Genomic DNA, 24,700 nt, shown 5'->3' with positions numbered 1-24,700 from the left:
GCATACAATACAATAATATTAACTATAGACGATACTGTACAGCAAATCTCTAGAAATTAATCATCTTGCATAACTGAAATTTAATACCCATTGAACCACAACCTTCTGTTTTTCCCTCCCCACAGCCTCTGGCAACCTCCATTCAACTCTCTGCTTCTGTGTGTTTGACTCTTTTATGTACCTCATGTAAGTGGAATCACGCAGTATTTGTCCTTTAGTGACTGGCTAGTTTCACTTAGCATAATATCCTCAAAGTTCATCCATGTGTTTGCATGCAGCAGGATTTCCTTCTTTTTTAGTGCTGAGTAACATTCCATTGTAAGTGGTAGGGATTTTTGACTGTTTTGTTCACTGCTATATTCCCAGAGCATCATGAGTGTTCAATAAATATTCGTTGAATGAATAAATGAATGTATGAACCTAAGAGATCATATGATAGTAAAGATTCAAAGCGGTAAGTCAGAGATGGAGCTGGGAATTGTGCCTAGAACCACCTAGAAGGCAGGTGCAGCAGGTTTGGATTATGTTACTGGGGTGGGGGTTAGGCTTTAAAATTTTATGTAAGAATACACTAAATGGACTGTAGGGATTTATATCTTTCAGCTACAAGTCAACTCAAACAAAAAGGAGGCTTTTCTTGGCTCCTATAAGTGAAAAGTTTAAGGGAAGTAGTTGAGGCACAGGTGGGTCTGGGACTCAGTGTCTCATTCTCTCTCCATCCCCCTGACTCTGGTGTCCTCTGTAGTGGCCTTGCTCAGAGGCACTGGCCTCATGTCTCTTGGAGGTGGACCCCAGCACCGCCAGGCTGACACCACAGCCCAACCAGAGGTTCTGTCTCTTTTCAACAGAATCAACAAAAGTTCTCTCATTGGGCTTCCCTGGTGGCGCAGTGGTTGGGAGTCTGCCTGCTGGTGCAGGGGACGCGGGTTCGTGCCCCGGTCCGGGAGGATCCCGCATGCTGCGGAGTGGCTGGGCTCATGGGCCATGGCCGCTGGGCCTGCGTGTCCGGAGCCTGTGCTCCGCAGTGGGAGAGGCCACAGCAGTGAGGGGCCCGTGTACCGCAAAAAAAAAAAAAAAATTCTCTCATTGAGTCTCATTGGCTCTCATCAGGACATGGGCCCATCTCTCAGTCAGTCACTGTGGCCAGGGAAATGAGACACTCTAATTGACCGGGCCTGGTCACATGCCCACCTCTGAAGGTAGGAGTGGTGGAGTCTCCTCTTACCTGAACCTACAGACTGAGATGGGAGAAGGGTGCTTTACTGGAAGAATGGGAATGGATATTGAACCCCTGTCATGGTAAATGTCAACCAGGGGGACAGCTCGGTGCCTAGGACACTACTAACTCTTGAAAATTTGTTGCAGAAACAGCAGATACCTTTCTTTCTAACTGAGAATCCATTATCATGATAATTACCAACTATCCAATGGTATTATAGTCAGCACCAGTGTTACGTACTTTATACATAGCATTTCTTTTTTGTTAATTAAAGAAATTTTTTTATTTTTTAACATCTTTATTGTATACGTAGCATTTCAGTTAACTCTCCTCCATACCCTTCAAAGAGTTAGTTGGTATTAGCCCACCTAATGGCTGTGCAGACTAGGCTCAGAGAGCTTTACTAAATTGCTTGAGGCCATTCAGCTAGGCAATGGCTGAGCGAAGCAGTGAACCCATCTCTGTCAGTTTCCAAAGCCTGTTCTTTCCCTGCATCGGCACTTAGCCCTGAAACAATGGTGCATCCATAGGCAGGGGCTTTCCTGATGTTCTTTTCACAGTCCCTACGCCATTATAGAACCCTCTGGGCTTGTCTTGCTTTCAATTCTTAAGCAACAGTCGGTCTTTTTTTCCCTAATCCCTGCCCATCTTTCCGTGGAACATAACAATGACTTTGCTTTAATGTCCTTGGAAGAGCGACAACTCTGAAAGGGCAGGAGGGACCTAGTTTGTAGCCTGAGGATGATCCATAATTCTAAGGTAAACAGTCTCGCCTTGTCCCAGACACCGTGTATCCTGTTAGGAAACAGGCCTGTAGCCCAGAGAACAGTCACAGGTCTTTGAAGTCAGGCTTTGTTTGGTTTTCATTTGTTTTCACTGTTCAGAACACAGCTCACTCTTAGATGGTTTTCAAAAGGACCTATCGAACTAATGACTCTCAAATCATAGTGTGTCACCTGGGAGCTTATTGGAATCCAGATGCCTGGCCCCTCCCCTTCCCCACAGGTTCCGGATCTGAGGGGCAGGTCCAACATACATACTTTAATAAGCTCCCTGTACTTTTGTTATGTCATAGTGGAAGATGCTAGGTGAGCAGATCTTGTACCTAGCATGCATTTAAGTACCTTTACAACTTCCTAGGGGCAGAAATATCAAATCCAGCAAGTACATGCCCATTAAACAAGGGATCTCAAACTCATGGTACACATATTAAATCCACTTTAGCCAACAGGTAGAATTGCTTTAGTTTGCTTGAACTTGGATGCCTTTGTTTAGAAAGAGGGTGTATTCTTCACTTGACTCAGCCTCCACCCTCCTATTATCTATACCTGCTACTTTACACATTTATATTACAGGCTCCCTCAGGTAAGTGCATTTCCACACTGGGTAAAGAATAGGAGATAGGAGAGCAGAAAAGCCAAGTGGTTTCCCAAAGTGAGAGGAAATCCTTGGTGCAGTGGACGAGGTGAGAGCTTGTATCCTTGCTTAACCAAGTCACATGAATGTTTGCTGTATGAAGAAATGGAATTTTCCCCTTTCAAATAACTTATGAAATATGAAATCCGCTGTGGTCGGGGGCGGCAGCTCACAGACTCTGAACCCGTCTCCCTCTGCTAAGGCTCCTTCATCCTCTACTCTTGCACCTGTCCTGATGCAGACAAATATTTCATGTCTGTATCCTAGTGGGCAGCCCATCCCTCGAGTGGAATACACAGAGGAAGAAAAGAAAACATGGGGGATAGTGTTCAGGACCCTGAAGTCCTTGTACAAAACCCACGCTTGCTACGAGCACAACCACATTTTCCCACTTCTGGAAAAGTACTGTGGCTTCCGCGAAGATAACATTCCCCAGCTCGAAGAGGTTTCTCAATTTCTGCAGAGTAAGTCCACATCAGGGTCAAAAGGTTGGTGTGGGGAGGATGGGGAGGGGAAGAAAAGTAAATGGAAGTGAGTGTGTTCATGCTGATGCAGGCAGGTTGATTGTCCCAGGAAAACTGGGATTTCACTGCTGGCCTCTGCCTCCCCTCCAGCCCCCACTGTTAGTCCACTGTCATCCAAGAAAAGGCATCAGGTGTGGATTTTGCCATATCCATATTCCTGAAAGGATTTTTTAACACTCAAAGCCCAAGGGGCCTCGTCAGGGTTCTTCCTGCAGCTCCTGCTACGTTACGAGCTGGCTGCAGTGTGCGTTTGTGTAAGAAAATGAGATTTGTGCCGAGATACCTGAGCTCTAAGTCTATGCATCTGGTATCTGGAATCTCACTTTGATCCTCTCTAGTTGGGAGAAACTACCTCAGTTTAGTCATCTGTCAAATGGAGACTGTCAGCCTTTGAGCCTTTCTCCTAGGGAAATTGTGAGAATGAAATAAGATATTGAATGTGAAAGAATAGTGTTACCTAGTGTTACAGTAGGTGCTCATTGAATTTGGGCTTCATTGGAATCTGAGTAACTCAGTGGGTACATTCGTGACTGGGTTGACCTGCCCATCATTTCCAGGGGAGATAAGTGTTTTCCTTTCTGCCAGGTGGCGTTGACTCAGCAAAATCAAAATAAACAGACAAAACATATTAAACGCCTATTATGTGCCAGGTAAAATGAGGGAAAGTGGGGGTATAGCCCACAGGGTTATAGAAAGAGTTTTCTGTGCCTCTGAACTATGCAGAGATGCTATGGCCAGCTCTGGGGCAAAAAGCCAGGGAAGCTACGTCGCAGGGAGGGTAGCTAGGATAGATTGGGAGAGGGGGCGGCTAGATGACCTTTTGAATCCCTTCTGTTTAGAGTCTTGACTTCTCAGATAAAGAGAGGAGCGGGGGCCCAAGCAGAAGGAACTTCAGCCTGTGGGTCTAAGGCACATAAGCAGAGGGACAAAGGGTCTTAAAGACCTTCTTTGCCTAATGACCCGTGTTGCTATGGCCAATAACAAGAAGAACACAGCAGTCATAGTAGGCGGTGGGGAGGTATAGAGTAGCCATTAAGGTAACAGACTCTGAAGCCAGACTGCCGGTAGCTATGACCTTGGGCAGGAGCCTTAACCTCCGTATGCCTCAGCTTCCCCATCTATAAAGTGGAGATAATAAGAACATCTACCTCCTAGAGTTAGGATGAGGATTAATTAGTACATATAGAGTGCTTAGAACTGTGTCTGACATGTGGTAGGTATTATATGGTGTTAGCTGTTATGAACATGATCACTGTCATTACTATTCTCCTTCCAGATTGGGAACAAATTGAGAGACAGATATAGGAACCAGAGAGATGGGTGATCAAAATGTCAGCTGTATTACTGATAGAAGCTACTTAGAGAATGTGGTATAGATGTGCAGCCAAAATGGATTTCCTAATATTTTCACCCCTGGATTAGGTAAACTTACTTGCCAATTCATTGGTGCAGTGTGTAGTCCATTGCCTGGCCAAGAGCAGACCAGAATGAGCTCCTGTGTGGACAGTGAAGAGAGAAAGGGCAGAGAGGGTTAAATTGAGAATATTCATTTCCTCTTCTCAAACCCTTCAATCAGAGAAGTCACTGTTCCTCATGGGGTGTCCTGTGTGAAGCACATATAGAAAAGCTAGAAGTGCTCCTTTCATACTTTTCCGTCTTGGGAAGTAGAGTGAAAATTCCCTCCCCACTCTGGAAACATGAGAAGTAGGGAATAAGCGTTCCACCCTAACAAACAATAATGAAAGCTAAATTTATTGGATGTTTCCAATGTGCTAGGCTTTTAAGTATTTTCTATTTATTAGCTCTTCTGATTCTCAGAATAACCCTAAGAAGTATCTACCCACATTTTGCAGATGAGAAAACTGAGGCTCAGAGAAGTGAAACTACTTGACTCAGATTACCCAGCTAGAAAGTACTGGGGCATAGATTTGAAGCCAAGTCTGCTTGGCATCAACACCCATGCTCCTGGACAGTTGAGTGTACTGGTTCCCTCCCTAAAGGTCTTCAGGCCCTTTTGGCTCCCTGTAATGGGTTTTCAGTTTTCTTTCTCCTTTGCTTCCCAGCTTGTACTGGTTTCCGCCTCCGACCTGTGGCTGGCCTGCTTTCCTCTCGGGATTTCTTGGGTGGCCTGGCCTTTCGTGTCTTCCACTGCACCCAGTACATCAGACATGGGTCCAAGCCCATGTATACACCTGAACCGTGAGTATTGTCCTTCTGCTGTCAGTTGCCAGCCACAGTGGGTGCCATCTCTCCCTGCTCCAGGTACACTGTGGGCTGGTCCATGGGACCAGTTGCCTGGATGATGACAGTATGACAAGGGAAATTCATCTCTTCTGGGGATTTTCTCTGTCTGAATAGATCGTACTGATCGGAGATTTAGGTATCTTGTGACTCAAAGGTTCAGATCTCCTCTGAATGAGAGAATGAGAGCTCACATTCAAATTCCAAAGAGAGGGTAGAAGTCAGAGCTGTGAAGTGCCCAAGGGGAACAGGAACAAGCGACGGCCAGGCTGTCTCAACACCTCCTCATTCCTGAATCACACCTAGATGATTCTAATCTCTCTTTGCCTAGATTGTGTCTTGGCTGGAGGTAGTGAATGACTGGCCACCATGCTTTTAGCCATCTTCTTAGTCAGATAGAACTTAAGCAATTGATATGAAAAGCCAGCAGGGTGCCCCAAATGATCTTTCCCAGCCCTCAAAGTTCATTACTATAAATCAGAAAAGACCTGTTCCTAATAAACCTGGTGCCGAAAGTGTTAAATAAATGTTAAGTTTTCTTCTCTGACCAATGGCTGCCCTCTCCAGAATAAGAGAGGACTCTGTTATTATTATTATTATCACTGTTATTATTTAGTTCCCATGAAGAATAACTAACTGAGCATATTGTATCTGCCCCGGCATGTCAATACCAATGAGAAGACTTGGGATGGGAAGTGTCTGTGATCCACAGCTCGCTGAGGTGTATGGGAGGATGCTCATAGGAATATCACCTCTTTTGTTCTGCATCCCACTGGGCGTACACCTAAGAACCCCTGACTGCCGTGCCCTGCCCTGTCCCTTACTTTTCTTTCGCCTTCTCCCTTTTCTCTTGTACCTTGTCTCAACTGATCCCAAGCTTTACACACCACTTATTCTTAGGAATGAGTTTGTAAGACCGAATGAGTTGCTTCCTTTCTTCCACCCATTCCTCATGTAGAAAGACTGAGTCTGTCATGGCTTAAAACCCTCCTCCCCTCCAAGCTCTGTGCTTTCTGTTTTTCAGTGACATCTGCCATGAGCTGTTGGGACATGTACCCTTGTTTTCAGATCGCAGCTTTGCCCAGTTTTCGCAGGTGAGGAACGGATCTCTCTAGCCCTCTACTTACAGGGGTGAGACCTGAACTGCTCAAGATAAATTGAATCCATGGGGGGGCCTTCATGTCCTCTGCAAGGGTAGAAACCAGGTACAGTTCTGTGATCCCATCACAGATGGGTATGTGGTCCCATGGAGCTGGCCAATTGCCAATCCCAGGGACCACAGCATGGAATTGGTGGCTCAGTCATCCTCTGAATTGTGTGTTATTGACTTAGCTAATCTCACTTGTCCTACCAGGTGTAGTTTAAGAGCCTTTTCATCCGTGAAAACCTCCCTGATCCCCATGCAGAAGTAACCTTACCGTCTTCCAAGTTCTCTGGGCATTTTTTCCCATCCTCTTTAGGGCCTTTGCCACTTTCTACCCTGTCAAGCAGTCAGTTTTGTATATACCTTAATTAAGTAAGATGGCATTTGACAAGAATCCCATGCCAATAGCCTGACTCATAGCTGACAAAAAATAAAGAGCCAGTTGCCTCGTCACCATCATCAAAGCAGCAGGCTAAGCTTTGATTCATCTAGCACAGTGGTGAGCAGGCTCGAAAATGCTTTTTGGATGAATGAAAGGATCCTAGTAATTCTCTCCTTGCACTGAGAGGCAGCCTTAAACCATGACTGGGTAGCTGCGATCAGGGGAGAGTTGAATGGTGCTGCTGGGGGGCACATTGCCAGGCCACCCTGTGCCTAGGTCACAGAGATGTGGACCAATAAAAGCCCTTCCTGCCAGTCTTCTTCCTCACAAGGAAGAATAAGGATCAAATGGAATGGCCCATGAGCAAAGGCTGGGCCACGTGTGTGTGAATTTCACCAGCATTTCCCCTCAGCAGAAAGAAATACCTATTTGCACTCTTGAATGAAGAGGCTACCACTGAGTAGCTGAAACAAACTAACAAACAGAAAGCAGAATTACCTGCTTGCTAACCAAGGGAAAACTGCACTTGTTAGACACCGCCTCTTTAAACAAAGACAATGATTGCTTTTATGTGGGTTTCGGGGGATTGTGAAGTTCAGAGATTGTTGGACTTTTAGAAGTGGGAGTGTTTAGAAATTAGGTGAACTTTAACTGTGGAAGTGTCACCATGGGACTGGGGCTATTTGCCGACCAGCTGACTTTCAGAAGTGTGATTGCTGCTGCTAAGATGTCATTGATTGCTTGGGATAGCTTTCAAACCAGGATTTGTTCATATGGCCAAAGGAGGATCAGTTTCTTCCTCGGGGAATAAGAACTTTTAATTCTTATCACCAGAGGTTATTCTGCCCAATCAGAGGCTAAGTGGCCATTCTCCCCAAGCCGGTTCCATTTTGGGGACTCCCCACAGAAGACAGGACAATTACCAGAGTCAGCTACTGGGTCATCAGTGTTCACGGTTCCAACTTTGACCTGGACAGTTCCAAGGCAGGGAGTCATTTTGAGTTCCCTGAGCATATTCCTTTTTGATCTAAAAGCAGGACACTGGAGTGCAGGATGGAGTGGGGATGAAGCACTTTGGACCTCTTGTTTTAGGCAAGATAGGGGCTCACAAAGAATGGTGACTATGAGAACAGGGCACCCTTTCAACCTTGCATTTGTCTATGACTTCTGTTCCATTCAGGACCGTGGCATGTCTGAGCTGGGTGGATGGAACACAGATGGGGAAGCGGCAGGAGAGTGGAGCCAGGCTAAGTCAGTGTCTGAATTTGATTCACTCTAAATCAGACAGCATTTTCTTTGCATGTAATGGGCTTGGCCAGGGAGGGATACAGAGATGAAGACCATGTAGCCTCTTGCTTCCAAGTGGGCCCGGTCCTTGGTCCTTCTCTCTGTCTGCTTTAAGTACCATCTCCACTCTGATGATGAACACATTTATATATCTAGCCCAGACTTCAATCCCAAAACTGAGGCTTACATATCCAACCAACTACTCAATATCTCTGCTTGGATGTCCAATGGACATCTCTATTCATCCTGTCCAAAGTGGAATTCCTGATCTTCCCACTCAAACCTTCTCCACCCACAGCTCTCCCTGAATTAGTTCATGGCAACTCCATCCTTCCAGTTGCTCAAACCTAAAGCATTATTGACTCCTCTCGGACATACCCCACAATCAATCTTGCATAAAATTCTGTGTTTTACCTCCAAAATATGTAGAGTCTGACCATTGCCCATCACGTCCACTGCTCCGAATTTCATCTCAGCCCTATCGCTTCTCATGCTGGTGACTGCAGTAGCCTCCTAACTGGTCTTTAGGCCTCTACACTTGACCCCCTACAGTCAGTTCTCACACAGCAGTCAGAGTGAATCTTTGATGGCACAAATCAGATCTTGCCACCCTTCTGTTCAAAACCCTGCCTTGGCTCCCCATTTTGTTGAGAGGAGAATCCTAAGCCCTAAAACAGCCAAGAAATTCCTACATGATTGAGCTGCAGATCCCTCTTTGCTGTCACCCCTACCACTTACTTTGCTCTAGCCACAGTGGTCCTTCCCCGTTATTTGAACCAACCGACATTGCCCCTCCTTCACGAGCTTTTTCACGGGCTGCACACTTGGCCTACACAATGCTCTTCCCTCAAATATCAGCAATGCCAACAATCTCTCTTCCATCAAGTCTTTGCTCAGATATCACCTTCCCAATGATGCTTACCCTGGAAGCTTATTTAAAATCCCAGCCTCCGCACCCCACCCCCGCTTTCCTGGTACTCCGGATCCCCCTTGTCCCTTCCTCCTTTTGTTTCTTCTTTCCAAAGAACTTGCCACCTTGTAACATACCTATGTATATGCTTATTATTACTGTCTTTCGCTATCCGCTTAGACACTATTTACAAGTTCAAGGATCTTTATCATTTGGTACACTGCCTGCCACATAGAAGGCATTTGATAAATATTTTTGGAATGAATAAATGCATATAGTAGGAATGAATAAATGCATATAGTAGGAAAGAAACATATATATTTGCATATATATGGTATGTCTGATACAAGGTAGGCTGGAGCAAATGCTATAAAAGAGACAGAGACTACTAGGGGATCCTGGATTTGGAGCTGTGATGAGAGGTGGTCCATGACATCTCAGACTCTCCAGCTATGTATATACCTGGACAGATGTCAAGCACTTCTCTGCAAGTCTCCTGTGGTGTCTTCAGGGTACATGATTAAGTCTCATCTAGTGCTCCAGGAATGTTCCACTTGGACTATGGAAGAATAATCAGGACAGGAAACTTTAGATGCCACCTATCGTGTGACCTTGAGCAGGTCGTCTCCCTTCTCTGTGCCTCCATTTTCTCTTTTGCAAAGTGAATACAAAGGACCAAGTGATGGATAAAGCCTTCCCCCATTCTAGAGATCTGTGATTTTATGAAATGTGGTCAAGGAAGATTGACAGAACAATGAGAGTCTCTCTGGACCCTTCTCAAGGCATCTAACCACCATCCCTTTCCTGTGGTCAAGTTTGAGGTTGGACCCGAGGGTAAAGGTTGAAGATAGGCAGACCCCAGCCATGCCAGTGACCTTGTTTCTCCACAATTACAGGAAATCGGCCTCGCCTCTCTGGGTGCCCCGGACGAGTACATGGAGAAACTCGCAACAGTAAGTTCTCTCTCTTCCTGGTAGATGGTGGCAGGGCCTCAGGTCTTTGAAGCTTTGCTCCTTCCCTGAAAGCCAGGTCATTTGCAGAAAAAAAATCAGAATGCCCTGGGTTACATTTGTGCAAGTGACATTTCACATTTTGACTTCTTAATGGTTCAATTGTGAAATCAACTGTATGCAGACATTTAATTTTAAACAGTGTCTTGAAAACACCAACAGGCTATAATGATAGTCCTTGAGAACTCCTTTAAGTAGGTGGGAAGTAGTCTGGATTCACAGCTTTGAAGAGGGAATATTTACTTTCTACCTTTACACTGGAGCCAGCATTAAGATCTTTCCTTTCTCAGACACAAGGTAGAAAAGGGAGTGGGCTTTCCCCTTCTAACTGAACACTTCCTTCCCCAGTGGATGTGGTGACTCATCACATGGAAGCCATGGAGGCAGTGACTCTGCACAGCAGGGCTTTCCTTCCTACAGACCCCTTTCCAACTTGCGTGCATCCCTCCCCAGCCTCTAAGCCACATTTCTTATAATGTGCTCAGCTGGGAAGATGAGAAATAAAACTTTATAATGGAATTAGGGACCGCAGATGAATGCAAATATATCATGAAGATGTATCAGTTTAGAAGTTTATGAATTCAGTTTATCAGAAGGCCCCAAACTCCCAGATTCTTTCTCACTGACCAGCTGCTCTGAGACCCTGGGCAAGTGGCTTTTGCTTCCTCATCTCTAAAAATAGATACAATCGTTTATATTCTGCCCATCTCAAAAGTATATCATGAGGGTCTTGAGGGTCTGAAGAGTTAAATTTGTGTGAATGTGAGTTTTTAAATGCCAGATGCTGTAGTGATACAAAAAGCAACTTCCAAAGAAAACTGCAGAGCTTGATAGAATCTCTCACTTGTAAGAAAAAAAGAAACTCAAGTGCAGAGCATCATGTTACTTGCTGTAACAATGATAAAAGTACTCATTACCAACATAGCTTCTCCAAAAAAAATCTTATTATTGATATACTGAGCTGGAAACAGTCTTGGGGTCCTTGCTCTGCCGTTGAGATGCTGTGCCACTGTATGCATGTAGCTTGACCTCTCTGGGCTAAAGACTCCTCATCTGTATGTGCAGAGGCCAGACTAAGTTCTGACAGCCTTCGCAGGTTTAGCATTCTCTAGTGCAATAAACGGACTTAACTAGAAACCCACACCTAATTCTCCAAGACTGTGACGATCTCTAGCACTAACTGGGCCTTGGCTTTCTCTTGGCTCTATTCAGTAGGGTGGTGCCAGAATTCCAGGACCTTATTGCCCAGGCCATTTATCTAGGGCACGTTGCACTGGGAGCTATTGAAAGAAAAGGATTTGGTTTTTGGGGAGGATAAGTGCAGTGACTGACAGGGTTTTAATACAGATTGTTGGATGGTAGGGATATTAAATAATAACCTCCGAACTGAGAAGGAACTTTGAGGCCAAAAAAGGAAGCAGGAAACTCCATAAAATGCAATGATGAAGTTTATTGTGGGTAACTTACACAAAGGCAGGGCCAGGTGGACAACGATCCAAAGGCATTTGCAGCCACACTCTGCGCCACGAGAAGGGTACAGGGGGATTTAAAGGGGCCAAAGCTAAAGATAGAATCTGACTAAGGGAGAAGCATGTCTGCTCCGTCAGGAGCCAGGGTTTTTTCATCCCCTCAGGGCGTCTCATGACCATTATTCCTCGTGAGCCATTAACCATCTGCGTCAGTAAAATTTTTTATATCAGGTGAAGTTTTTATATCAGATGAAGGCAAGGGTAAACGTAGATGAGGAACTTGTCTGGTGCATTCCTTGTGAATAGGCTAAAGCTCAGTCTTGCAGAAAGGGGAGGGGTTAGGACTGCAGGCTTAGATGGAGCTGACAAAATGGAGTCAGTGTGGTTCAGCCACACAGATGATAAGATGCCCCCTCACTGATTCTATCATGACCCAATCCCCTACCTCCCCCTGTGGAGCCTGATGGGATTGTCTGGTAACTCCAACCAACTTAGGGGAGCATCTCACTCTAGTTGATGCCATGGAGAAGAAGGCAAAAGGGGTGGAGGAGTTCCTGTCATAGAGAGAGTTGCTTGCTGGGAGTATCCTCTGGGGGCTTCCTCAGTACTCCACCACTGCATCCCATCACATTTTGCATTCAGCCAACTCTTGATTCAACAGGTAACTGGATAGGGTAAGACATAGGGCACAAAACCATGACCCCAGGTCATGCTGATTCAGAGAACAGACCTGCACAATCTCCCACCTGGGCAGTCCTGTCCTTGGCCCTGGGTCATCTGTTGCCTTTCCCTTCCTTAAGGTATGCTCTCAACTTGACATTCCATTTCAGATTTACTGGTTTACTGTGGAGTTTGGGCTCTGCAAGCAAGGAGACTCCATAAAGGCATATGGTGCTGGGCTCCTGTCATCCTTTGGTGAATTACAGGTATGACCCTAACAGAAACCAAGGATGGATCTGAAAGTGGTGGGTGCAGCAGACCATTCTTTTTCTCTTTGTGCTGTTGAAACCCATTTGTATTCACTTTGAAATTCAACCTGTGGGCTTCTCCTCAAGCGATTGATCTCTCAGTGGCTGTGATTTGGTCATGACTGTGGGTGTTAGAGGTAGGTCTCCAGTGCAGAGGGGCCTCCTGAGCCCAAGGTTGAACTGTACATTGGGATATATGCAAACACATGCCAGAATATGTGGTTGGGGTAAAATACTCCTTTCTATCTTGACTGCTGGCTTTAGATGAGTTATAAAGGTTACCTAGTATATGCATAATAATTTAGTTTATTGCATTTGGGCTGGGGTGTGGAAGAAATCAGAATGAGATGGGAGGGGATGCACCAATGGCCTCTGGGATGCGGCAGGGACCACCAGCCCTGGTTTAACCATGAAAACTTTCCATCTGGGACCTGCAGTATTGCTTGTCAGGCAAGCCGAAGCTCCTTCCTCTGGAACTGGAGAAGACCGCTCTTCAGCAGTACACAATCACGGAGTTCCAGCCCCTGTATTACGTGGCCGAGAGTTTTAATGATGCCAAGGAGAAAGTGAGGTGAGGTGATGACCAAGGTGGGTCAACAGCCCTTGGGACCCTCCTGATTTGTCCTAGTGCCACTGACCTGTGGGTGGCCTGGAGAGTGGACTCCAATGACTACAGCAAGGGCGTGCATCAGACCGCGTTATCTCCCCAGCCTCCCCACCTTTGTCTCTTTCCACTCTCTGTTGAGAGAAGTTGTTTCCTTCGCAGGACCCTATTTCATAGCTTATTGGCTGAACTGTGCCGAGCCCTGCAGACAAGGCTGCCAGCCGATCCTTGCTTATTGCCGCCACCCAGTCCACACCTAAACTCTCCTGTGTACAGGGCGGCCACAGAGGTCCCCCCACCGAGCAGCGCTAGAAGTCTTCTAACCTGGAGAAGTCCCTGTCGCTTTATTCTCCCAGATACTTGCATAACTCGCCCCCTCCCCTCCTTCCAATCTTCACCGGCATTTAACCTTCTCTGTGTGTCTTTCTCTAACCAGCTTATTTACAGTCACGACCCAGCCCTTTCCCGCCAGCACTCCTTGTCCCCTTCTGTGATTTATTTTTCTCCTTAGCACTTATTAATGTCTAAACTCTTGTATGATTTAAGGTCCACGAGGATAGGGATTTTGGTCCTCTCTCTTTCCTGCTCTTTCCCTGACCCTAGCACAGCGCCTGACACATAGTAGGCCCTCAGTAAGGAATTAGCGAACGTGCCAGTCTCAGAGGCAGTTCAGCAAGAGGCTGATGGAGTGGTACCAGGACTCTAAGACTCTCAGCCCTCCGCGACGATGGCCCCGCCATCAACCTGCTTGAGCCACTGTGCTCCCAGCAGGAGGTAGGCCAGGCAGAGGGTCTACCAGCACAGGGCAACCATGATACTATTTTCTACCACTTTTTTTTATACCTTATCAGTGATGGATAATAAGCATATAGGCCTCGGGGATCCTATGAAGCTGGGCATGTCAGCTTTCAATGCACTGGGCTTAGGTAAGCAAAGGCAAAATGCTAGCCCACATATGCACTTTGTTTGGCCCCAAATGACTCCCTTTACCCCCTGTCTCCAGGGCCCTCAAGTCCTTCCTGCCATTCTTTTCCAGTTTTCTCCTAAACTTCTACCCTTACTGGGAGCCTAGTCTTCCTCTATCCCTAAAGGTTCCACTCTGCCATTCCTGGGGCCCCTTTAGGGTTATGGATTTTAGTGGATTCATGAATGATTCCACCTAGGTAATTGTAGTAACAGGTAAGATGCCTAGCACCTATTTTGTACCAAACACTGTTCTAAGTGCTTTTCAGGTATTAATTCCCTTAATCATCAAATAGGACTACAAAGTTTGCAGATGGGGGTGCAGAAACATAGAAAGGGTAAGTAACTCACCCAAGGTCATGCAGCTAGTAAGTGGCTGGCCCAGGGTTTGGACCCAGGCAGTGGGGCTTAGAGCCAGTACTCTTAACCGCTGTGTCACACTGGGATCCCACATGTACAGGCCCTTCTGGAGACGACTCCCTAACCCAGGAAGTGATCAGCCCCAGGCCAGCAGGGAAGGCCTTGCCAGCACATGGGCTTCTCAGGTCTTTGAAGTTCCACCTGCTAGTGTCCAGGACCCAAAGGAGACACCCACAAAAGCTCCCATCTGCTGAGAGGTGGCTCGAAGAGCCAATGAGAGTTCTAAAGAACAAGGTTCCAAAAAGGAAGGGATCTGAGCATCTCTGGGATACCCTCAGAGCATCCCAGCTAAAAGAAACCAGTGCCAACCATTTTCAGTTTCAAGATTTAGTTCTAGCAGAGATGAGGCTGAGTTTGGTCACACACCCACTCCTTGGCCAGATGAGGACTGGGCCTGAGACTGACAGCCCAGTTGATGTAGCTCCAGTGGAGCAGAAGTAGATTCGCCAAAGCAAAAATGAGGTGCACTATGGGAATAAGAGGGAAGAGGTGAAGAGCAGGAAAGTCACAGGTATGTACTATCTGGTTTGTGTCACCATCTGGGCTGAGAAAACTCTTTTCAAAGAAGAGAGGGAGAGAGATACTTAACCATTTATTCTTCATGCATCCCCAGTCACTAAAAAAAGATAATAGCTAACACTCACATAGTGCTCAGGTTCCAATTTTATGGAAGAATAAAGCAACCGAGGTGCACAGGAGCCCCTTGCCTGTGCCACAAGGGCTGCGATTGGCAAAGGCAGGATTGAAGCCCAGCAGTCTTCTTATAACTGTCTTCTCAGTACGGCAGCCTCTATTCTCACCAGAAGCCAATTAGAAATATCATTTGTGATGTCTTTGCATTTTATAAGCCATTTGGGAATATCTTCTTAATGATGTTGCTTCCTATGTTTCATAAAGCCCTCATGGTGCATTCCTCCCAGACCCAGGAATGATGCATCGGGGAGGCATGGACGTGAAGGGCCCAGGCCAGAGTCAGGCTACCTGTGTCCTTCCCCAGCTTCTAATGTATTGCCTGCATGACCTCAGTAGTCACTTAGCTTCCCCAAGCCTCAGTATCCTCATCTGTAAAATGGGAATAGTAATGGTACCTTCCTCCTAAGGTTTTTATGAAGACTAAGTTAGTGATATTAGTTGTGAAGAGTATAGCACAGTTAGGACTTGCTCTAGTTCTTGGGACATAGGAGGCTCTTGATCCATTTTTTTTCTATAACACTTTTTGGCTGGATTTTACTTACTCTTCTTATTTTATTTCATGATAAAAATTTTGACCTTATTGTATTGTGTGCTTTTATGGTAGGCTACTTCTGACTTTTTGGAGGTAGGTGCGAAAGTGTGTTTGTATATACACATAAGACACACCTACTGCACACAAAGGCTTCCTAAGAGGACCTCACTAAAGTTCCATTTCACTTCTCAGCCTGGTTCTAAAGCCCCTGTTCTAGTGAGGTTTCAGTGCTACCAAGAGCCATGTGAAATGCAACAGAAAAATCTTTTAAAATTATTTTTCCCCAAACGGTACCCTTCACTTAGATCTATGGGTTTGGTTTCAGGAACTTTGCTGCTATAATCCCACGGCCCTTCTCAGTTCGTTATGACCCCTATGCCCAGAGGATTGAGGTCTTGGACAATACCGAACAACTTAAGATTTTGGCTGACTCCATCAATAGTAAGTAATTTACACCCTTTGAGGCCATTCTCCCATAAATAGAGGATTGTGTCTTCTTACCTTCACCATGGGAACAATAAGAGATATATTAAATATTTAACTAAGAAGAAGAGCATCTCCAGGGAAGCCACTGATTTACTGAAAGAGAAAAACTTGGCAAAAAGGCCAGAATTGCCTTGCGTGTCCTTTCTCCTTTGACCTTCCTAGATTCCACCGCACCTCCTACCATCACACCACTTTTCCACTCTGGCTTGTCGCTGCCACATTCTTCTTTCTCCTTTGCATCTTCACCTCTTTCTCTCTAAGTGTCCACTGGATCTTGCTCTGCCTGGAATACCAACCCCTAAGGAATAGGTTCTATCTACTTTATCAACCATAGAGTAGCTCATCTATTGACCTTTTATTCTTCCTGGACAATGAGGATGTTATCATAGCTGCTCTTAAAAAATCACAGTGTTATTTGTTCATCGCCCAATTTTTTTCTAACCTTCAAACTCCCCTCCAGCCACACCCACCATGCTTTCCCCTGGGCCCTGGCCTTCGCCCATACAGTTCTTGTTTAAAATAGTCTCCTTACCACTCTCATTTAGCAGTCCCAACCCCAGTTCATCTTTGAATCGTTCATAGATATCTCTTCTGATAGGACGACTGGTTTGGGTGGCCCTCCTACATCTTGGCATTCCCACAGATCCCTCCCTCAGAGCATTTATCATTATATTTTTTATAATTTGGTAATTGTTTACTTGTCTCCCCAACTAGACCTGAGCAGAGGGCCATGTCAGGTTTGCCGTCAGACCCCTAGCAGTTAGCCCTATTCCTAAAAATCATATTAGGTACTCAAGAGCTATTGAATAAATGGGTAAAACCACCAAAGGATCAAGCCTAAAGTGAGGAGCTCTAGGCCAAGTGGAGGTTTCTATCTCAAACAATGCTAACAAAGGCCAAAAGGGCAGGTGGGCTTGAAGTATCCCTCTCATACCCCTCTTATGTTGCCTGAGGCCACTTCTAATACATAGAGCTAGCCCATGATAGTCATTCCTCCTTAGGTATGGCCCCCTGCAATCAGCCATCTTGAAAAAGCCCAAGGCTGATTCTCCCCCACAGACACCATTTGGACACTCGGCTGGAACAGATCTGCTCACCAAAGAGGCCAGCCAAGGGCTCTGGAGGCTGGGGTGTGAGATAGAAGGGTCAGGCCATAGCTGTTTTCTCTCTCTTTCTCATTTCCCCTGAGGAAGCAAAAATAACTCCATAGGCTATTGTTTATAAGGAAATTTTTAAAATCACAGAACAACAAATTTAGGAACTGAAGGGTCCTTAGAGCTATGTGACCTAATATAAGGCCCCATCACCTCTATACTTTCCTCAGGATCTAGGAAGGAGTGAGGCGGGTCTGTCTCCAAGGCCCCTTCCACTTCTATGAAGAGTCTATGTCCCTGTGGCCCCTTGGCATGTGAGAACATGTCATGAATGGAAGCAACTCCATTGTACCTTCCTTAGTCCAGTGGTCTGGCAATCTAGGCTGACTTACCTGCTTAGACCATGCCTTCTCAAACCTAGTGTCCCTTAGAATCACTTGGAGAGCTAGTTAGAAATTAATAGTCCTGAGTCATATCCCCAGACTAAATTCACTGAATGTGTGATATGACTCAGGAGTTTGTATTTGTAATAAGGCCCCAGGTGATTCTGACACAGTGGGTTTGTGTGGCTTAGGTTCTGTGGCTTAGCTCCTTGCAAGCCTCTATGGTTGGTCGTGTAAAAGAGAAACAGAACAGCTAGCGATTTCCTAGGGAGAAAACGATTAACTCTTTCCCCGAGAAACAGCCTATGGAAAAGGGAAACTAATTACATTAATAGCTCTAGTGCTTCCTACAACTTGGAATCGCCTATAACAGCCCAAATCCTATCATCCTAACTAAGCTGCCAGCTCCTTGAAGGTTGCGGTGGTACCTAGTATATCCACACACCCCACTGATCGCCTAGTGTTTTACACACTGTGGACACTTGAAGGGTGTTTGTTCATGGTATGAGTGGCTCCTTTGTTTTTCTTTGTAGGTGAAGTTGGAATCCTTTGCAGTGCCCTCCAGAAATTAAAGTGAAGCCATGCACTGAACCTGATCCATCAACTTGAGAATCTGTTGATGGAAATCCAACTACTTCTTTCATTTCATCTGAAAAAGTCTGAAAAGCAAACCTTAATTCAAAATAACAGCCTTGAATCCTTTCTAGAACAAGATGGAGGATCAACAAATAAATCAAAATAATCTGAAATGACAGCATGTTAATACATACCCAAAAGCATAATGGTAGATCTTTTGGGGTCATCTTTGATTTAGAGATGATAATCCCATACTCTCAGTTGAGTTAAAAATCAATAACCTGTCACATTTCATCAGAGTTAATGAAAATTCGGGACCTGCTTCATTCAACCTTCCTAAATACTTTGGTTATTTGCTCTAGAGAATTCCTAAAGGAGTATATATCACTCATTGTGAAACACAAGTCTGTCAGAATTGAATTAACACCTTTATTGGAGTATAATTACTTTACAATGTTGTGCTAGTTGCTGCTGTGTAACAAAGTGAATCAGCTATATGTATACATATATCCCCATATACCCTCCCTCTTGAGCCTCCCTCCTACCCTCCCTATCCCACCCTTCTAGGTGGTCACAAAGCACCGAGTTGATCTCCCTGTGCTATGCGGCTGCTTCCCACTAGCTATCTATTTTACATTTGGTAGTGTGCATATGTCCATGCCACTCTCTCACTTCATCCCAGCTTCCCCTTCCCCTTCCCCATGTCCTCAAGTCCATTCTCTATGTCTGCGTCTTTATTCCTGTTGCAAAGGTCATTTTCTATTTCAGGGAACTATGATTCTAATTACTGCTTTGTTATTTTGCCTGTGGAGATTTTCTTTAATTCAGGAGCCTATTAAAATAGTTATAAATATTAAAGTTCAAAGTGTAAAATCAAAATATTTCTGTATGCTTTACTGTAATCATAAATGCTGCTGTGGAGAGTAGTAGAACTCCCCATCTAACTCCTGCAACGTGCAGTGTCATTCTCCAGTTGATTGTCAAGTCTGTTTTTGGAGACATTTTGAAGACCCTTAAGATGCAATAGATGTTAATTAAAAGCCTGGCTGGTAGATATTCAGTAAATATTCATTAAATGAATAGAGGAATGCATTATTAAACATGAAATCTTCAACAGATGTGAGAATTTTAATTATGTTTTAAAAACTTTAGGGGTTACACAATTTTGTAGTTTCAAATATTTCTTGGAATGAAATAGTCCTCTCATTGCCCTTAGAAATATATTATCTGGATAAACTTGTGTTGAAAGAATGATCAGATTCTCAGATTTCCAACCCATCGCAGGGGCTCATTGTGATAATCCAAGTCAAGTCAACAGATGTTTACTTTTATTGGTTGTGCACTTTACATGAACACACGAATATGAGAAACAGTGGGGAGAGTAACAATGCCTTAAAAACTTTGCTTTAAATTTTCACACCACTCTACCATATTATTTTGGAAATAGTTAAAGGATTTTTGTAATACTTCTTCAAGTGTGATTCTCAGACCTGTTGTATCATCATCAACAGTAAATCCTAGGTGCCATCCCAGCTTCCCCAAATAGAATATCTGGGGATGGGACACAGAGACCTGTGTTTTTAAGTACTCCAAGCGATTCTTTTATGCTCAGTCAAATCTACTGGGTACATCAAGTTTGAGAAAACCTGACTTCTGGTGGTCAGTTCTGCCACTTGCCAATTAGGTCACCTTGCATAAGTCACTTTCCCTCTTTGGACCTCAGTTTAACAATGAGGCATTAAACTGGATGACTCAAGATCCCTTCCAGCCTTGAAATACATTTCACATGCTAACATGTGTCTTTAAACAACTGTCCCTAATGTATTAATAGGGTGTAATAATACCTGCCTAAGTATGCCAGCAGGGTGGAAAGAGCAATTTGGTCTGAATGTGTCTAAGGTTACATTGCTTTGAAGCTGGGATTTTCTTGTCTGTATGTTATTTCCTCATGTCTTTGAAGAACCCACTGACAAGCACTGATTCTAAAAGTGGAAGTGGGCTTTTTCTCTGGTGTTCCTTTAGTGCCCAAACACTCTGCAAAGGGACTATTTTGATAAATGTTTCTTTACATTAAATGAAAATTAGAAAATTTCTTGACTCTGGAACTGAAATATTATATAGTATTTTAGACTGGATATTTTATTTTATAGTGAGTTTTAGTCCTACTGAAGATAATTTAGTATGTTCTAAGTCAAAGCTTAGGTTTAGGTTGTAATTTTGGCAGGAAGAAATTACACACTGAATGGAAGATATAGTCTCTGAAATTTTCATGTGTTACTCAGTACTTTTTATCTGGATATAAAAGCTATAGTGATGGAATTCAATATATTTCCATGTGTTAGTATTACTATCTATTTAATATATAGTAAACGAGCAGTTTTAAAAGAAACAATATTAATGTTTTATTGACAGCTAATCTTGGTGTGTCCAAACAAAAGAAATATATGGAAGAATATTAAAACTGCATAGCATTAGTGTTCAATGAGTTTTTGAAAGGAGGAAACTAAATTTTAATTCTAGATTTCTAAGATATATCATTTAGTTGTGCTTCAAAGAATCTACCACTAAAATATCAGCTTCATAAAAACAACAGCATTGATTATCTTCTTCACCTCTGAAAGCTTTAGCATGTAGCACATGGTAGGTGCTCAAAATCTTTTAAAAAAAATTTCTGAGTTGAATCACAGGGAGTGTAGTGAAGATTGTCTCTCACAAATAAACTATTTTGCAAGAAAAAATTGAGAAACAACTAAACTTGCAACTTTCCCTTTTAAAAGCTATTGAAAGTTTTTCATCTTAGTCTAAGCTATGATTTTTTTTTAAAGAAAGATATTATCCCTTGTATAGGCTAGGTTATGGCCAGATAGTTTGTATTTATACTGCTTCAACAACTGACATATGGTAGTGCTTAATAAATGTCAAAATAAAGGGGACAAAATTGCATCAGTGAAACTTCTTAGTTATCCACAGTGGGGCTGAAATGGTCAGAAAGCAATGAGTGACTTGCCTAATAATTGCAAAAAGGCACAGAGGAGACAAAAGAATAAAGCTTAGTAAAAAATGGACTTTTCAAAAGAAAAAGAAATGTGATCAAACCTTTCTCTTCTCAATGGAGTCTGCACCTACACACACAGTCACTGCTTTTTAATAGCTTTCCCATTCAGTTTCAAAAACTATAAACAGTGGTAGGTTTGATACATGCTATAAATGAACCTAGTAGTTTCTGTGCCTTGAATTTTCTCCTCATTTATAATCTTGCAACTTGGCTAGCTTCAAGACACAATTTACCTTCTCACCTGTAGTAAGCACAATTCCTTTAAAGCAGGAGTCCCCACCCCCGGGCCGTGGACCGATACCAGTGCTTGGCCTGTTAGGAACCGAGCCGCACAGCAGGAGGTGAGCGGTGGGCGAGCGAGCGAAGCTTCATCTGCTGCCCCACATCGCTCCCCATCACTTGCATTACTGCCTGAACCCTCCCCCCTCCCCCCCCGCTTCCCCCTCCCCGTGGAAAAATTGTCTTCCACGAAAGCGGTCCCGGTGCCAAAAAGTTTGGGGACCGCTGCTTTAAAGAATAAGTTCAGAGTGATAAGCAATTGCAGAGAAGATGGATTCTAGACCTCCAGGGTATATACAACTCTCCTCTATAACATTATTCATAATTGTTCAGGGCACTCTTTTTTTTTTTTTTTTTTGCGGTACGTGGGGCCTCTCACTGTTGTGGCCTCTCCCGTTGCGGAGCACAGGCTCCGGACGCGCAGGCTCAGCGGCCATGGCTCACGGGCCCAGCCGCTCCGCGGCATGTGGGATCTTCCTGGACCGGGGCATAAACCCGTGTCCCCTGCATCGACAGGCGGACTCTCAACCACTGCGCCACCAGGGAAGCCCCAGGGTACTCTTTAACAATATTTGTTTTGTATATTTCTTGCACATTGTTTCTTTTATGACAACAATCTCTAACTAATAGAACATTTATGAAAAATAAAGAGAAGAAGATGTGCTTCTCTGAGAGATGGACTTCAGTCTTCCAGAAGAAGGAGATGACACTGCAGGAAACATAATACCTGCTGACTTTCAGGTTTGTCGAAATGGATGAACGGTGAATGGTGATTCGCTTGAACTGCGGTCTGTAGTTTTCCCCAGATCGTTCTTAGGAGGCGGGTGATGCCCAGTGAGTGTAAGTGCATCAGTCTCTTTCGTGGAGCTTATTAAAATTAGTGCATACTTTGGATGCCTATGGTTTATTCTTCCCAGAAGCAAATTAAGGAATATCTATGAAAGAAGAAATAAACTTAGTCTTCTCTGAGGCCTCTTTATTCCTAAAGGTTCTCAAAGAAATGTCAGCTGCATCCTGTCCTTTTCTGCAATCACATTTCAAATGGAGAGAGTGCTGGCAAAAGGCTGATTTCCACTATTCCTTGTGAGCTGTCAGGGGAGAGTGGAGTTTGGACTTCGAAAGAAGTGATCAGGAATGTATATTCCTTTGTGTTTTTGAGTTTCTCCCTTATGTCTCTGTTTTCAAAATTGCGGCCCTTGGGTTTCTTTGAACTGCCTTTTTTTTTTTTTTTTCTTGCGGTACACGGGCCTCTCACTGTTGTGGCCTCTCCTGTGCGGAGCACAGGCTCCGGACGCGCAGGCTCAGCGGCCATGGCTCACGGGCCCAGCCGCTCCACGGAATATGGGATCTTCCCGGACCGGGGCACGAACCCACGTCCCCTGCATCGGCAGGCGCACTCTCAACCACTGCGCCACCAGGGAAGCCCTTGGGTTTCTTTGAAAAGTCACTCATCCTATCACACACACACACACACACACACACACACACACACATCATTCCTTTGATCTCTAAGAGATTTTATAAAAGATGAGTTGGGGCTGACTTAAGGTCTCTGCCAACGAAGGCACAGAGAACATATTTGGAGGAGACCATGTTTTAAATCTGTTTCTTAGAGAGCCTCCAGCCATTGGCACCATCCAGAAGTAGAGAATCAGCCTGGAACAACAGCATTACTTGCAAAGGGTAACTGTTCGCACAGAAAGGCTTTCAATCTCCTCCAGTGTCCAAATACTCCTCACGCCGCCAGGCCTAAAGCTGTGGAGCCCAATGAGCTCTGTTTCCTTGGCCTAACAAAAAATCAAATTTCCAGCAGAAACGAACACATCATTGTAAAGCAATTATACTCCAGCAAAGATGTTTAAAAAAAAAAAAGAAATAGATGATCTTTGTGGAACTATATTTATGGGCAAGAATTTTGCCCCTTAAACAGAATAAAAATTAACTATCTAAAATTGGCAAAAAAAAAAAAAATCATTTCCGAGTGAGGAAGGAGGAAACAGAACCTTTCCCAAACTTTCCATTCCCAGAATGTCCTGGCGAAAGGGAGAAAAAATCGCTTCCCAGCGCAAAGGGCAGGCTGGGATTATAAAAGAGCGGTTTTATGACAGCGAAGTGCCAGGTAAGAGAGCTAGAACGTGCCTGAGGCTGGAGCGGAGGGAGAGGAACAGACTATCCGCGCCTCCCTAAGCCGCGTTTCTCAGCACCGCGGACAGTACCCACACCCAGAATGGAAATTACTGGCCTGGAAGAGGATGGAAAAGCCCGAAGTCTATCCTTTTACTGAGCAAAAGTAAGGAGGGGTAAAGAGTCTAGAAGGAGTAAATACAAAGATCAAGAGGCATGACTCTGATGATAGTCTTGCTCACTACAGAATCTGAATAAATTTTGGCTGGGGCCTCCCTGGTGGCGCAGTGGTTGAGAGTCCGCCTGCCGATGCAGGGGACACGGGTTCGTGCCCCGGTCCGGGAAGATCCCACATGCCGCGGAGCGGCTGGGCCCGTGAGCCATGGCCGCTGAGCCTGAGCATCCGGAGCCTGTGCTCCGCAACGGGAGAGGCCACAGCAGTGAGAGGCCCGCGTACCGCAAAAAAAAAAAAAAAAAAATTTGGCTGAATATTGGAAAGGCAAAGTGGACAAGTGTGATGTGGTCCCCTTGGTGACAACGTCCAGTGTTTTACACTTTATACAAATGAAAGCTGGGTATCGTGTTTTCGTTAGTGGTGCACTCCCACATGATACTATTTGAGACCGGAAGATGTAGCATCTTTCAGTAGCACTGCTCTGGCAACCTCAATTCAAGTGCCAGTTTTTCCATCAAGTTGAACCTACTTGGACAGATTCTTAATCTCCCTGAGTCTCAATTTCCTCCTCTGTAAAATGGGGAAGAGAAATGCCTACCTTATAAGATTGTCACAAAAATCAAATAACATATTTTGTTTATAGATGCCTCTCAACCACTTTCAGTAACATTCTAACAATTTTAAATGTTTATTATGTTGGCATAAAGCACAAATGAACTCCCATAAGGACTGGTTATTATTATTAT

The 24,700-nt window shown here is 44.5% G+C and overlaps 1 protein-coding gene across 1 annotated transcript in view; it reads left to right on the top strand.

Moving 5' to 3' along the window:
* PAH (phenylalanine hydroxylase) overlaps positions 1–19,200 on the top strand; it is a 71,454-nt gene extending 52,254 nt beyond the window's left edge. The window contains exons 6-13 of the mRNA XM_082634617.1: positions 2,903–3,099; positions 5,223–5,358; positions 6,425–6,494; positions 10,020–10,076; positions 12,433–12,528; positions 13,008–13,141; positions 16,108–16,223; positions 18,279–19,200. Of these exons, the coding sequence (XP_082490743.1) occupies positions 2,903–3,099; positions 5,223–5,358; positions 6,425–6,494; positions 10,020–10,076; positions 12,433–12,528; positions 13,008–13,141; positions 16,108–16,223; positions 18,279–18,322 (850 nt within the window). The 3' untranslated portion in view covers positions 18,323–19,200. The remainder of the gene's footprint in view (positions 1–2,902; positions 3,100–5,222; positions 5,359–6,424; positions 6,495–10,019; positions 10,077–12,432; positions 12,529–13,007; positions 13,142–16,107; positions 16,224–18,278) is intronic.
* The last annotated feature ends 5,500 nt before the right edge of the window (positions 19,201–24,700 follow it).

Source organism: Mesoplodon mirus, assembly GCF_964341445.2.
Source record: "Mesoplodon mirus genome assembly, chromosome: 11".
NCBI lineage: Eukaryota > Metazoa > Chordata > Mammalia > Artiodactyla > Ziphiidae > Mesoplodon > Mesoplodon mirus.
Note: the sequence above shows the minus strand (reverse complement) of the source record. Positions and strands in the feature narration are given on the sequence as shown.